Source organism: Scyliorhinus canicula, chromosome 17 (assembly GCF_902713615.1).
Source record: "Scyliorhinus canicula chromosome 17, sScyCan1.1, whole genome shotgun sequence".
Classification (NCBI taxonomy): Eukaryota; Metazoa; Chordata; class Chondrichthyes; order Carcharhiniformes; family Scyliorhinidae; genus Scyliorhinus; species Scyliorhinus canicula.
Window position 1 is genome coordinate 62,849,190 of NC_052162.1, and position 16,294 is coordinate 62,865,483.

General features: G+C 44.9%; 2 protein-coding genes across 2 annotated transcripts in view; one reads left to right on the forward strand and one right to left on the reverse strand.

Moving 5' to 3' along the window:
* The window catches only part of rraga (Ras-related GTP binding A), a 28,702-nt gene extending 15,362 nt beyond the window's left edge, over positions 1-13,340 (reverse strand). The window contains exons 1-3 of the mRNA XM_038776168.1: positions 13,133-13,340; positions 2,544-2,643; positions 2,127-2,193 (exon numbers count right to left, since the gene is read on the reverse strand). Coding sequence (XP_038632096.1) covers positions 2,127-2,193; positions 2,544-2,643; positions 13,133-13,159 — 194 coding nt within the window. The 5' untranslated portion in view covers positions 13,160-13,340. The remainder of the gene's footprint in view (positions 1-2,126; positions 2,194-2,543; positions 2,644-13,132) is intronic.
* Positions 12,921-16,294, forward strand: part of tmlhe (trimethyllysine hydroxylase, epsilon) — a 30,601-nt gene continuing 27,227 nt past the window's right edge. Inside the window, exon 1 of the mRNA XM_038776164.1 lies at positions 12,921-12,944. Within this exon, the coding sequence (XP_038632092.1) occupies positions 12,936-12,944 (9 nt within the window). The 5' untranslated portion in view covers positions 12,921-12,935. The remainder of the gene's footprint in view (positions 12,945-16,294) is intronic.

Sequence of the window (16,294 nt, forward strand, 5' to 3'; positions counted from 1 at the left end):
CTGTGCACCGGTGCAGTGGGATTTAATGTCCAAGATCAGAGGGTGAGGTGCCAATCAAGTGGGCTGCTTGGTCTTGGATGGTGTCAGGTTTGTTAGAGTGTTGTTGCAGCTGCACTCACCCAGGTAAGTGGAGAGTGTTCCATTACAATTCTAACTTGTGCCCTGGACATGGAGAACAAGCTTTGTGGAATCAGTTGAGTTGCTCACTGCAACATTTCCTATTTCTGACCAGCTCTTGGAGCCACAAATTGTCCAATTCAGTTTCTGGTCAATGGTAATTGTCAGGATGTTGATTTTTGGGGGTTTCAGTAACAGTAATGCCATTAAATATCAAAGGAAAATGATTGGATACCCTCATGTTTGGAGACTGTGCACAAATGTTACTTGCCATTTATCAACCAAAGCCTGAATGTTGACCAGGCTTTGCTACATGTGGGCACAGATTGCTTCAGCATCGGAGGATCGTAAATGGCACTGAACACTGTGGCATCATCAGTGAACATCCCCACTATGAAGTAGCTGAAGATGATTGTATCTCAGACACTGTCCCAAGGACCTCCTGCAGTGATGGCATCCAACAATCACAACCATCTTGCTTTATGCTAGGTATGACTCCAACCAATTTAGAGTTTTAATAAACTAGTTAAAGTCAGAAATCACCACTGCAAGGGGTTACACAGTGGCACAATGATTGGTATTGCTGCCTCACGGCGCCGAGGGCTCGGGTTCAATCCTGGCCTCAGGTCAGTCGGTTTAGAGTTTGCACATTCTCAAATTGTCCGAGTGGGTCTCACCCCCACAACCCAAAGATGTGCTGGGTAGGTAGATTGGCCACTCTAAATTGCCCCTTAATTGAAGAAGAAATTGGGTACTCTAAATGTTTTTTTAAAGCTCTGCTTTTCTCGAAAGAAAAAAATAGACCACCACTGCAGAACCAGAATGGCTTATAAACTTTTAATTTTGTGGTCCTGAGGTTGAATATTAATTACATACTTTTAAAATATATTCGTTGTTGACTGGACGATTAAGTATTAGTTGAACACTTACTAAACTGAGAAATTAACCTGTTAACTAAATCTTTCATAGATGACTTAATCAAGCAACTATCAATGCCTGTCACAAATTACATCACAAAACAGAAAAGCAAAGGTCTTCACTTCCCTACAAATCAACCATCCTAATCCCTTGTTCAAACAAAGCCTTTATCTCAGTTCCATTACATACCACTTTTCTAATGTCTAGAATTTTACAATATATACAGGGAGATAGGTAATCTACCTGTAAGTTTAACTGTCAGAAGCTCAACATTCTCCACTGTGCATTTTTTAAAAAGTTGTTCATGGGATGTGGGTGTTGCTGGCTGGGCCTGCATTTATTGTCCATTCCCAGGAACAATTAAGAGTCAACAACATTGGACGGCACAGTGGCGCAATTTTAGTTTTAAAACAGGTGTGTTCATTGGTGAGTTCACGAGAGACTGTTAGGGGGTCCAGGGGAGGCACGGTGGAGTAGTGGTTAGCCTACAGTGCTGAGGACCCGGGTTCGATCTCGGCCTTGGGTCACTCTCTGTATGGAATTTGCACATTTGCCGCGTGACTTTGTGGGTTTCACATCCACAACCCAAAGATGTGCAGGTTAGGTGGATTTCTAAATTGCGCCTTAGTGTCCAAAGGTTGGGTAGGGTTACGGGTATAGGGCCTAGGTAGGGTGCTCTTTCAGAGGGTTGGTGCAGACTCAACGGCTGAATGGCCTCCTTCTGTACTGTAGGAATTCTATGACAACAGATTTATTTCTCTAAAGTACATTAGTGAACCTGATAGGTTTATTCAACAATGGTCATCATTAGACTTTTAATTCTAGATTTTTACTGAATTCAATTTTCACCATCTCCCGCGGTGGGATTCGAACCCACGTCCCCCAAGCATCTCTGGATTACTTGTCCAGCGACAATACCATTATGCCACTGACTCCCCATTAAAGCCATGTGAACGCTCTCATATACGTCCATTTTAATCTGAAGTGTCCGAATAAGTTTCAGATCTTCTGTCAAAAATATGAAATATAATTAGGCATCAGTAAGGGAAAGGAAAGAGAGATGCTCTCTTATTGTACAATAAAACACCTACCCACCACAGTCCCATAGATTCAAGACGAGGTTTCCCAGGAAACGGACATGTGAATGTTCCACATCAACTATAAAAGAGAACAAGATATTTCAGATTCACAATATGATAATGTTACATTATCTAAACAGTACTCTTATCATAGTGCCCTTATTGGCTTAATATTAACTACTACAGAAGCCAGTCTAAACTAGCAAGTTCTAGATACATCATTTGAGGCTGACTTAATTTTAAAATGTTGTAATGGTGTGGAATACAGAAAAATAACCAACAATCGAAACCAATTGCCATAAAATGTATTTGTTTTCTTTAACCAAATTACTTTTCACAGCTAGTGTGCTTCAAGATACTGCAAGAAAATGTGGTTCTCATGTTAAAGGTATCTTCTCATTCCAAACTCCCATCATGCACAGTACTTACTTGTAGCTGCAAGGCGGCGTGTGTCCCTGGCTATGTAGTTTGCAAAGATAATGGATCTCATGCTGGTCTTACCAGACCCACTCTTTCCCATCAACAACACCTAGTGAGACAACAGCAACATCATGATACAAATCAGTGAGTGGATAACATTTTACAACAGCATAAGCATGAGAATGTGGCCCACCACCTTGCTAGTAAAGATCTGCTTTTAATTCAAATCTCAGAGGAAGAGTTAGATATGCAGGTACGGTTGAATTGTTCAGGTTTCCCCATGTGGTAAATTTGCCATTTAAATACAACATTAACCAAGTATGCATTTTCATCTACATGCTGGCCATTGGCAAAATCACCGACAGACATGGCAGCAGTACTGTGCTCCCACCAATCTACAATACTGTACTATTTTTGTTCCTTGCAAATGTAGCGGATTCCAGATAGAGTTTGCAGGCCATGGAGGTTCAACCAAAACGCAGAGCTTTATAAGGAAGCTAAAGACTGCGATGTTAAACTGCCCTTTTGCCCGTGCAAACGGCCGATGTCATGCAACTGTTCTCTCAAATGTGCCCCAGTCCAGCTACAAGTCTGCTCGAAGACACCCTATGAATACGCAACATTTCCTTCCCTTTTAAATCAAAGGTCCCTGACACAATAAACAGTATTGCATTGACAATTAGCAACATGAACAACCAATCATCAACAACAGTCAATATGTCAGACATTCTGGAGGTCGTCATTCTGTGTTGGTTGTGGTGAACCTCAAGCATCCGCTTTTTAGTATTTGCTACAACCTCTGGTGTCTTTGGCTTGGTGTGAGCGTAATCAGTGGTTATCTTAACCAGAGTCAACGTAGTAATCGGAGGTTGACTTGGTGCTCTATTCACAACTGAGGTGTTGTTTTCCCCAACTGGTTGGGTTAGTGTTGGGTTTTCGGGAAGGTCCAGGTTGTCTCTTAGTACAGCTGGATTTGGACTTCTGCACCTGGCAGATTGGTTCTCGTTGCTAGAAGTTGATCCAGATGCCTTCTCCATATTACTTCATCTCGGGTTTGTACCATGTAGGACGGCCAGTCCTGTCTGTGCGAAGATGGTGGCAGGAATCCACTTTTCACCTATGGTACAATTTCTTGACAAAACTTGGAGAAACTTGATGTTTTGCCTGGTTCTCCTGCCATATGACTTGAACCTTATGACTTGCTTTTCCTCAATAATTTCAGTCTTGTGTAGTTGACATTTAGTTAATAGTAACGCCAGAGAAACTTGGGTTTTTGAGTGCACAGCATTCCTTTATACGAGCAGGAATTGGCTCAAACATTTAGACAATTAACCTTGTTCCCTGGCTACCTTTAACAATTGTTTTATAATCTTCACAAAATGTTCTGCCAGCCCATTTTTGGCAGGGTGATAAGAAGTGGACTGGATGTGTGAATTCTATTCTCCTTCAAGTAGTTTATGAAATGCTGTCCATTATCGCTCAGTTGTTCAAGATAACTGAATCGGTTGGGAATTTCACCCAATCCCTCAGAATTGTTTTCTTTGATGATGTTGGCCTCATGATGGCAACTACAGGTCATTTCAAGTGGGCATCGATTAGAATGAGAAACAGATGCCCTTCAAACTGTCTGGCATGATTAATATGTACCCGTTGCTAGGCCTCTTCTAACCATTCTAAAGGGGCTAATGGTAACAGGTACCTCACTTTTGCACACGACAAACACATTCCCGCCTTCTCCTGGTTTTCAGCATCTAGCCCAGGGCACCAAAAATAGTTCCTGGCTATCGCCTTCATCTTTACAATACCACGGTGGCCTTCGTATAACTGCTTTAATACATGTTTTCTGAGTAATAGAGGAATGATGGCTCATTCCCCAGAGGAGGTACTCTGCTTGTGCAGATAACTCAAGTCTTTGAATGGAACTCAGATTTTACTCCTTTAGTCTCGGCTCGAATTACCATGTCCATAACATCAGACAGTACTGGACCATTTCTGGTACGCTTCCTCGCCTCTCCTGTGGTTACAGAAGTGTTTTCTATTTGCTCGAAGTGGAAAATGTTTCCACACAAACTGCTTAAATCGACAAACTATTTGGTAAGGGTAGTTGGGAGAGTCCATCGGCGTTCCCATGAAGGTTTGGCTAACAATACTTGATTGTGTATGGGTGTGCTGACAAGGGCAATACCTACCTCTGCATACTGCTCGCTGACAATGATGGAATTCTGGTATGAAATGCAAAAATCATTGCTAGCGGACAACAGTCTGCCAATAAAGTGAATTTCCTCCCATAGATGAACTAGTAGAACCGTTTTATTCTAAAATATGATTCCAAGGCTTCTTTGCGCATAATTGCTTTCAACTTAATTAAAGGTATTCGACACAAAGGTTACTGGCTTCTCTTCACCTGTGGGCATTACGTGGGAAACCAGCACCCCAACAAAAGGTGATGCATCACATGCCAGTTGCAGGGATAAATTTGGAACAAAATGTGTCAGGATTTCTGACTTCAGCCTGTCCACTACCTACAAGGCACAAGTCAGGAGTGTGATGAAATTCACCTCACTTGCTTGGATGCGATACAAGACGTTCAACACCATCCAGGACAAAGCAGTCCATTTTATTGGCACCCCTGCCACAAGCATTCATTCTCTCCATCACCGACTCACAGTAGCAACAGTGTGTACCAACTATAAGATGCAATGACCCTTAGGCAGCACCTTCCAAACCAACAACTACTACCATCTAGAAGGACAAGGGCAGCAGATACATGGGAACACCACCACCTGGACTCACCCCCACACATCACTCACCATCCTGACTTGGAAATATATCACCGTTTCTTCATTGTCGCTGGGTCAAAACCCGGGAACTCCCTCCCTAACAGCACAGTGAGTGTACCTACACTGCATGGATTGCAGCAATTCAAGGAGGCAGCTCATCACCTTCTGAAGGGCAATTAAGGGTGCACAACAAATGCTGGCCTAGCTGGCCCATCCACATCCCTTTAAAAAATGAATTAAAAACCTCAGCCATTGCAAAGGGGAGCTGCTTAAAAAAGGACAGAGCTAAGACAAAGCAACCAAAACGGTCTCTGGACCAAGTCAAATGACTCGACAAAGAGAGATCAGCAGACATGGTCTGCAAACCAAAACTAAAACCCATCTCACCCACACCCCAAAGCAAAAGAAACGATGGCAAACAATAACAATGAGCTGCAGAAAACCCTCTGAATACCACTCTCATTAACTAACACATTTTGTTAGCAGGAAGACTCCCAATTGGAGTGTAAAAATGTATTCAACTTGCAATGCCATGCCGATGACTAAAATTGCGCCAAATGATAAATTTTAATATAAATTTAGAGTACAAAAGAGCACTCCATCCAAGTCCACTTCCCCACCCTAGCCCAATAACTTAACCTACACATCCCTGGAGACTAAGGGGCAATGTAGCATAGCCAATCTACCTAACCTGCACATCTTTGGACTGTGGGAGGAAGCCAGAGCATCGGGAGGGTACCCAAACACACACGGAGAGAACGTGCAAACTCCACGCAGTCACCCAAGGCCGCAACTGAACCTGGGACCCTGGCTTGTGAAACAGCAGTGCTAACCACTGTGCCACCGAGTGCCCTATGGAATAGATCTTCGGATGGGGCAACACGGTGGCGCAGTGGTTAGCACTGCCATATCATGGCACCGAGGATCAAGGTTCGATCATGGCCCCGGGTCACAGTCCATGTGGAGTTTGCACATTCTCCCCCTGTCTGTGGGGGTCTCACCCCCACAACCAAAAAGATGTATAGGGTAGGTGGATTGGCCACACTAAATTGCCCTTTAACTGGAAAAAAATAATTTGGTATATTAAAAAAAAAGATCTATTCTCCTGGTCATTCAGCTCAGTTGTGAAAAGTTTTGTTAAATTAGACCATGGAAGCAAAGGCGGACTCCTGGGAAGTGATTCAATCACTGTGGTCCAAAAAGCCATCTCGATGTCAATAACTGCAGCTTCATGAGCTTTGACGGTCTTTCATGGGGGGCAAGGCCTCTTAGATTGATATTTTAAGAACCAGTGTTGTCAGTGTTTATCGAGTTCGATGGCCAAATTTTAACTACAAATGGTTTAATCAATTTACCTGAACCTCTCTGTGATGGCTAATGGTTTCAGTGAATAGCGGCCTTGCAAAATTCCACTATGTCTTCATATGCTTTGTGCCTGTTCTTTCCGGTTGTACCAGACTCCTAAGAAGGTTAAATTCTTTCTCTCTCCCCCCCCCCCCCCCCCCACACACACGCACGCACACACACACACACACCTACTGCTCAGGAATACTGGCACTTCTGCTATCTTGTTAGCTTGTTCTGCATATGAGCTCCATCGTTCTGTATTCTCATCAAAAAGGTCCCAAGGTGCCAAAAGCGCCTATGATTTTTCTCTATGGAAGGACCTGTGAGTGCGCAACACGCCACAAATTTTTAATACTTTGCTTCCTTTCTTTCCAAAACAAGGCACAACCCGAGCTCAGCCTGTTTCCCTCATGTTTTGCAACCAGCTCTAAATTTACTGTTGCAAGGTACTTGCCACTCAGGGCTACTGAGTTTGTTTCAGGAACAGCAGGTGGCAGGCTTCACTCCAAGTTGTTTCCTTCAGATTTTTCAGTTCCTCCAGCGGCTGCCACCATTGTTTGGTTCCGGTTGCTAGCTTTCATGTAGCATGATATAAATTATTTTTTATTTCTTGGGTATCTACAAACACTGTTCATCTACCTTGCCGCCAGTTATATGTTTTTGATTCAAGATTAAGTCTTCAGGCTTTGGGAGTTTTAAACAAAACATGGAGCTTTATTTCGAAGATGTTAACACTACAAGTTGTGATGTTAGACTACTCCTTTGTCCACTCAAACGGCCGATTAATATCTCTGATGGCATCATGCAACCGTTCTCTTGAAGTGTCTATGTTCAGCTACAAGGCTGCTTGTGAGGAAACACCAAAAAGCACTCTGAATACACAACAGCAGCCATCCCATTGCCACCGGCACCCCTCGGCCCAACTCTATGAGCCCTTCTGAACATTGTCGCTGACTGAACCATACTGCTTGCAACTTGGTATCCTGGTTTAACCATCAGCAGTGCTTCCTACCCCATATCCTGTTCATCACAAAGACCTTCCACGTCCACCTCTATAATTTTTCCAACTTCAGCCCATGAACTGCTGAAGCAGCCATCCATACACTGGTGACCTCTAAACATTACTATTCCAATGTTCTCCTGGCCAGCCTAAAACTTATAAATGGAACAGGACTATGCCATTCGGCCTCTCGAGCCTGCAACGCCACTCAATAAGATCATGGTTGACCTGTTTGTGGCTTTCATGACCTTAACTACACTTTCCTGCCAGCTTCCTCCATAACCCTTGACTTCCTTCTGAATCAAAAATCTATCTCAGGCTTGAACCTGTTCAATGATCTCCACCGCTTGCTTGGAGAGAACACCAATTACCCTCAGAAGATATTTCTTCCTCTCCTCCATCTCAAATGGGAGACCCCTTCTTTTGAAACTGTGCCCCCTAGTTGTAGATTCCCTAACAAGGGGAAACATTCTCTCAGCATCTACCCTGCCAAGATCGATCACCTCTCATTCTTCTAAACTCAAAAAATCTTCTCATTACACGAAGCCCAGATCACAGAAATGAACCTAATTAATCTTCTCTTAACTGCTTCCATATGCTCTTGCAAGACACAGGACAGGAATGTGATGGAATGGGCTGCATGGTGGTGCAGTGGTTAGCACTGCTGCCTCACAGCACCGTGGACCCGGGTCACTATCCTTGTGGAGTTTGCATATTCTGCCAGTGTCTGCATGGGTTTCACTCCACAACTCAAACGATATGCAGGGTAGATGCATTGGCCATGCTAAATTGCCCCTTAATTGGAAAAAATGAATTGGGTACTCTAAATTTATATATTAAAGAACAGTCACTCTCTCCACCTCAGGTGCACTGCAGCATCTCACCAAGGCCTCCTTGAAAGCAGCCTCTTCCAAACTTTACCATCCAGAGGAACAATGGCAACAGGCAAGTTCCCCTCCAAGTCACACACCAAATGGTTGCAAACATGTCACAAGTCCCTCACTGTTGCTGGATCTAAAATCATGGGACTGTCTCTCTCATGGTATTGTGGTGCAACTACCCCAAATGGACTGCAGCAATTTAGGTAAGCAGATCATCACCACCTTCTAAAGGGCAACTGGGGATGAGAAATAAATGTTGGCCTTGCTAATGAGGCCCACATCCCATGAACAAAAATAAATTGTGGAGCATCAGAGAAGCCATGCAATTGTACAGTAGTCAGTCAAGGGGACTAGTCTCATGTTGCTTCTTAATGGAAGTCCCGCTCTGAACTATCCCTCCCTCCTTTAAGACCATCCTTAAAAACTACCTCTTTGACCAAGTCTTTGGCCATCAGCCCTTGGATTGCCTTTTGAGGCCGTATCAAATCTCATATGAATACTCCTGACACGGTCCCTCATGGAAGGCTGGTACAAAAGGTGAAGTCACACAGGATCAGAGGTGAGCAGGCAAGATGGATACAGAATTGGTTCAATCATAGAAAATAGAGGATAGCAGTAGAAGAGTGCTTTTCTTAATGGAAGGTCGTAAGTAATGGTGTTCTGCAGGGGTCGGTCTGGGACCTTTGTCGCTCGTAGTATATGAAATTAAAAGAAAATCACTTATTGTCACAAGTAGGCTTCAAATGAAGTTACTGTGAAAAGCCCCCAGTTGCCACATTCCGCGCCTGTTCAGGGAGGCTGGGGAATTGAACCGTCCTGCTGGCCTGCCTTGGTCTGCTTTCAAAGCCAGAGATTTAGCCCTGTGCTAAACCAGCCCCTATGATTAGAGGAAATGCAGCTGGTCTGATTATTAAGTTTGCAGATGACACAAAGATTGGTGGAGTAGCAGATAGTGAAGAAGATTGTCAGAGGATACAGATCAGTTGAAGACTTGGGTGGAGAAATGACAGATGGAGTTTATTCTGGAGAAATGCGAGGTAGTACATTTTGGAAGGTCTAATACAGGTGGGAATTAAAGAGTAAATGGCAGAACCCTTAAAAAGTATCGATGGCAGATAGATTTGGGCGTATAGATCTGGGCATACAGGTCCACTGGCAACACAGGTGGATAAGGCAGTCAAGAAGGCACACAGCATGCTTACCTTCATTGGTCGGGGTATTGAGTATAAAATTTGGCAAGTCATGCTGCAGCTGTATAGAACTTTGGTTGGGCCACATTTGGAATATTGGAAACAACACTGGTCGCCATACTACCAGAAGGATGTGGATGTTTTGGAGAGGGTAAAGAAGGTATTAGCTATGAGAAGAGGTTACATAAACTCGGATTGTTTTCACTGGAACGATGGAGGTTGAGCGGCGACTGGATAGAGGTTTACAAAATTATGAGTGGCATGGACACGAGTGGATAGTCACGATGCTTATTTCCTCAGGGTGGAAAAGTCAATTACTAGGAGACATAGGTTTACGGTGCAAGGGGAAAAGTTTAGAGGATATGTCAGAGGATTTACAGAGGGTGGAGAGTTTCTGGAACCCGCTGCCAGGGGTGGTGGTGGAAGCAGATATGATAACAGCGTTTAAGAGGCATCTTGACAAATAGATGAATAGGATGGGAATAGCGGGATCCGGACCCTGGAAATGCAAAAGATTTTAGCTTAGACAAGCATCGATTGGTGCAGGCTTGGAGGGCCTAAGGGCCTGTTCCTGTGCTGTAGTTCTTTGTTCTTGAGCTCCTTGGAACAAAGATGTTGCTGCTGCTACAGTTAATAAAATACCTGCAATAAGCTAATTCACAGCTTTACCAATGGGCACCAGCAAGCATAGAATCAGGAAGGTGATAGACATCTGATGGTAGCCGACTATTACAGAACAAGTTTTGAATCTGATGGACATTTACAGTAATATTACAATAATTTCTAATGACTAGAAGATTAAGTGGAGGAATATAGTTATTAATAGGCATGACGATCTTTAAAGTTAATTATAGGGAAGTGAGGGGACATTACAACAACGTGTATAAAGTGCTATGGAGCAATCACAAAACATCTATACTTCCATCACATTTTTACAAGATAAAATCCACACTAGTTATGCAAAGAAACAATAAAACACTAAGCACATTTCAATTGCAATCAGGATTGGCCCTTTATCCTTTTCATAGAAGAACACACTTATGGAGGAGGAGCCAAGGGCATAATAGAAAAATTCAACTTCTTGTTTTCATTTGGGTCAGCTGCTTTTAAAATCATAAAGGATTGCTCTCCTACTTAATTCTTCCTTCTCATTTGTATGCGTACAAAACTGGTTCTCCTGTCTTTGCTCACACCCCACTTTCCCTTAACATTTGAAGCCCAAAATCTACAAACACTTTTTTCCTATTTTGCTGGCAATCTGCCAACTGTGCTCATTGGAATAATATAGGTGCATTTAAGGGAATGTTTGATTAATATAGGGAGGGAAAAATAAATAGCGTTACAGTTGTTTTAGAGGAGGAAAAATGAGAAAGGCTTGAGTGAAGCATAAATGGCAGCATATGCTGGCTGGGCTGAATGGTCAGCTTCTGTGCTCTATGTAATAGGGGCTGGTTTAGCACAGTGGACTAAACAGCTGGCCTGTAATGCAGAACAATGCCAGCAGCGCGGGTTCAATTCCCATACCGGCCTCCCCGAACAGGCGCCGGAATGTGGCTACTAGGGGCTTTTCACAGTAATTTCATTGAAGCCTACTTGTGACAATAAGCGATTATTGTTAATAAGATAGAGAACCGTATCATACATTGTCTTTAATGGGAGCTCTTGGAACTTATGGAAAGCACAGGGTATTGTTATGGACCAGGTTTTAGAGAACCCCAAAGAGTATCATGGAGTTCACCTGATCCACAACTTTTAATAGATTGTGGTACGGGGAGCACACGGCCCACTCTACTACAGGTGTGGTGCAGCAGACATCTAACATTGTTTTTCTTTAATAAATAAAGCAATGTTTATTCTATGAACTCAGTTAACCTTTTTAAAAACATACAGTGAACATCTTAGCAACCAACAATTCAAATACACCTCCCAACGAATACAATACAATTAATCCTTAAACTTTCCTTTTAACATCCAGAAGACAAAAAAACATTTTAACTGAAGCACATCAGGTTTAAATTCTCTACTGAAAGTAATTATCACTCTGAATTCACCAAATGATCTAGAGATAGTCTTTAGATTGCAGAGATCGAAATTACACCTTTGGCTGGCTTCAGCTCTAACACTAAAACGAAACCAAAAAAAAACAGTCACACCAAGCTTTTTCTCAAAGCCAAACTAAAAGCTGAGAGACAGCCCAGCTCCACCGACACTCTGACATCACTGATAAACACCCATTTCTTAAAAGGTACTCTCACATGACAGTATCCCAGATGTATGCAGATCAACTACTTGATATGGTGATCCGTAGAACTTCCTACAGCGCAGGTGGAGGCTATTTGACCCATCGAGTCTGCACCGACCCTCTGATAAAGCAACCATACCCAGGCTCCACTCCCCCATAATCTAACCTGTACATCCCTGGATACCAAGGGACAATTTATCGTGGCCAATCCATCTAACATGTACACATCTTTGGTGTTCAAGTCCCACACCAGGGGATTAGGTAAACATCTCGTCCAATGCAGCAGCCAATGTGCCATTTTTCAGATGAGAGGTTAAGTCAAGACCTCATCTTCCCTCTCAGATGGAGGTAAAATATTATTTCAAAGACCAGGGATGTTGTCCCTAGTTTTCTGGTCAATGTTACACTGCAACCAACATCACAGAAAAATGTTTCTGGTTATCAACATTGCTGTTTGTAGGAGTTTATGGTGTACAGATTGTCTGCTGTCAGTGCTCCTTCACTCAAATATTTTAACCAATGACCAATAGGAAATGGCTGAAACACATTGGAAAAAGGAGCTCTTCCATTTCGCTTCACCGCTACCAGCACAATTCATTAAGGACACCCAGAGAATATAACTCTCAAGATGAACAGGGGAAAAGAGAAGACGGACCACATTGTTGGAGGGGAGAGGGGGTAGTTCTAGAGGGCAGCAAGGTGAGCAAAGAAGCAATCAGTATTGGGGAGCACAGAGTCTTCGGGTTACAGGTCCCTCAGCAAGGTAAAAAGATGACACCGTTTGAAATTAGGATAAAGTGTAACTGCCAACACAAAAAAAAACATGAAGCTTGGTAAAGACAGGGGGTGACAAGGATTCCAAGCTTCTGCAACGGCAGTAGGATGGAGGCGATGCCAAGGAGGACTGGAGAAGAGCAGTCAACGCCTGATGTAGAGTCGGGGTGACGATGTTGGTGCAGCAATGGCCTTGGTGAGGAATCAGAGTTGGGAGGAGGGGGTTCTTGGAATAACCCTGCTTGGGATGGCCCAGGGCAGGGTAGTTCTACACTCTTCCTCTCTTCCTCCCTTCCTGCGAGGAGGGGGATAAACCCCTGTTGCCCTGGTAACCCCGCTGCGCTACCCCCCATCCCCCCCCCTAGAATAAGCCTGCACTCTTACCTTTTTCTTCATGGCTGTGCTCGGCATCCCCCGCCTGCAGAATGCTCCGATATATCCCAGGGTTTCCCTGCACTGCGTCCGCTTTCCAATCGCAGACCTCAGGCTTCAGGATCACCAGCAGGCCACAGTCACGCGCTTCACTTTCGTCATTTCCATAGCGACCACTTTACGTCGCGTCCTCCCGCTTTGCCACATTGTCGTAACTGATTTCACTGAACCACTTCTGATCTGAGAGTCAACAAGGTGAACAACAGCCAAGTGAACAAGTGCTTAGAAGAAAAACTTCTTTCAAAATAACAACTGAATGGATGTACGAAGACATTTCCAATTGTACATCTTTAGTTGTAATTGAAAGTTACCGGCAAATGTTGTTTCTGGGAGTTTTGCCCATGGGGTCAGAAAACTCCAGATGCTTAATTAATTGGATTGCGCATTTTTAGCTAGAATGTTTTAAAAAATTATTTCCCTCATTTAGGAATCACTCTAAAGGCCTCATCGGGCAAGCTGCTGAAAACTGCTCCAGCCCAACGCCCCAGCTTGTTATCTCATTTTTATCTGTCACTGACATCCCTCCGGACCCTGACACTGGAGACATTTCATAAACAGTATTCCTGCTCACAACTACCCCCGCCTTCTAAACATGTGTACAGATGTTTCCCCTATCTTCTCCGTTATTTATACAGACATGCCTTACCAATTTCAAACACTTATACATAAATGCAAGTTGCAGTTAATATTCATGATATTCAGGGCAGCACGGTAGCATAGGGGTTAGCACAGTTGCTTCACAGCATCAGGGCGGGTTCGATTCCCGGCTGGGTCACTGTCTGTGCGGAGTCTGCACATTCTCCCCGTGTCTGCGTGGGTTTTCTCCAGTTTCCTCCCACAGTCCAAAGATGTGCGGGTTATGTGGATTGGCCATGCTAAATTGCCCTTCGTGTCCAAAAAATGTTAAGTGGGGTTACTGGGTTAAGGGGCTAGGGTAGATACGTGGGCTTCACTTTGGAAGGGCCAGTGCAGACTCAATGGGCCAAATGGCCTCCTTCTGCACTGTACATTCTATGATCCTATGATAATACTTGCAAGGGGGGGGATTTTAAATAAAGTAACGTGGAAATATCGCTTGTGTACTCATATTGAGCTAAAACCTTTCCTGCCACACTTGAGGTCTTGAATGACAGCTCCAATGGTGGGTGGGCGTGTTCTGGATTTGCTTGCCAGCTCTGTGGAGGAGTGGGGGGGGGCACGAGGTACGATTGACAGCTCCATAGTGAGGGGCCATTGAGAATTTAGTTTATAACAAACAGAGCATATAATATCAACATGACAACAAACAAAAAATGACTAAAGGATATTAACAGAATGTACAGTTATGGCGCCCTTGTTTGCGAACCGCCAGTGATCGCCGCCACTGCCATGTAGTTTTGCTGCCCGGTCCTTGTTGTCCCCTGACACTGATCCATACCAGGGTGGGGACTTGTTCGGCCTAGTGCGGTTTCATCTCGCCGTTCTTGTCTTGCGCTCTTGTCTTTGTCCCTTCCGGCTCCACTTTCCTGTGTTCCTCTCTTGGCGTCTCAATTTCTGATTTGTCTGTATCTTAGCTCGATCCCTTTCGGGAGTTGGAACTTGTCTGTGAGTTCCTCCAGAGTCTCTACTTTGCTCTCTACATATAGGTCCCCTGCTGTCTACGTATCGGTTCTCTCCCGTCAGTGTCCCTTCGTCCTGTCTCCACCCTTTGAAGGAGGCGTCCATCGTTGCAGGGATGAATCTATGTTTTTTGCAGATGGTGGCCATAATGGACATCGCGGTCAGACCAAAGTGGTGCCATAGTTGGTTCCATGTCCTCAGCGTGGCCACTACCGCTGGGCTTTTTGAGTATATGGCTGGGGAGGATGGGAATACGACCATGGTCAGTGCTCTGAGGGACATCCCCATAAAGGAACTCTCCTCCATCTTAACCCTTTCCACACCCGGTTCCTTGACCCATCCCCGTAAGCTTTCTGGATCTTCTCACTGTGCTGTTAAGTCCCTTGATGTTCCAGGTGACTATTCTGATGGAGGGTTTCTGACCCTCCCCCCGTCTCCTGCGGGGTCAGCCATGCTTACCATGTGGATGTGTTCCTGCTCTCCGGGTTTCCGTTTGGGGGCCATTCAAGATGGCCGCCGCAGCCATATTCACCGTGTGGATGTGTCTGTCACTCTGGGGTTTCCCTTTGTTTCGGGCCATCCAAGATGGCTGTTGTTCGTTCATTTGTTCAAGCCGTCATGATGTGCAATCTGTTGCAACCAGCATTCTACCCTCCCCTCCTCCCCCTATTCCCCGATCCCACCCTTGGGCCCGTCTAACCTCCTGATTCTCCCCCCCCCCCCCTGTATCCCTGTGGGTTTATCCCCCCTCCCAGATTCCCCCCCCCTTTCAGTGTTGTGCCCCCCCTTCTGCCAGTCGTACCCTCCCTATAAGGAGCTGTGCTGCTGTCCCCCCTCTCCACTTACTTCTCTGCATTGGCATGTTCGCCCGCATGGTGGCCCCCCCCCCCCCCCCCCCGCCCCCAGGTGCAACTCCTCAATTCTCCACCTGTTCTTTTCCTCCCCCACCATCCCTGTTTGGTACCCTTCTGCCCTCTTCCCCCCCCCCCCCCCCCCCATCTCGGACATGCATTCACGCCAAAGAGAGGTAAATTTATCATTGACAATGGTCCATTTGTGTCCTTTACTTTTGTGGCTTTCCCAGCCTGTTCTTGCAAACTCCTCCGCTTCTCCCAGCATGGTGAAGTAGTGTTCCTTGTTTTGATAAGTCACCCACAGTTTGGCCGGGTATAGCATCCAAACCATACCTTGCTCTTAAATAGAGCTATTTTGGCCCGATTAAACCCTGCCTGGCGCTTGACCAGTTCGGCCCCAATGTCCTGGTATACGGGGATTGTGTGCCCTTCCCAAACGTAAGACCATATGTTTCGGGCCCATCTCAGGATCCGCTCCTTGTCCTGAAACCAGTGGAGCTTGGCGATACTGCCTGCGGTGGTTCTCCTTCCTTGGGTCTCTGCCGGAGCAATCTGTCCACTTCTCGGGGCTTGGGGAAACTTTCACCCCCGTTCACCTTATGCACCTTTACTGGGTTGGGTTCTTGCCCTCGATGCCCTCCAGTTGTCCCACATTCCTGAG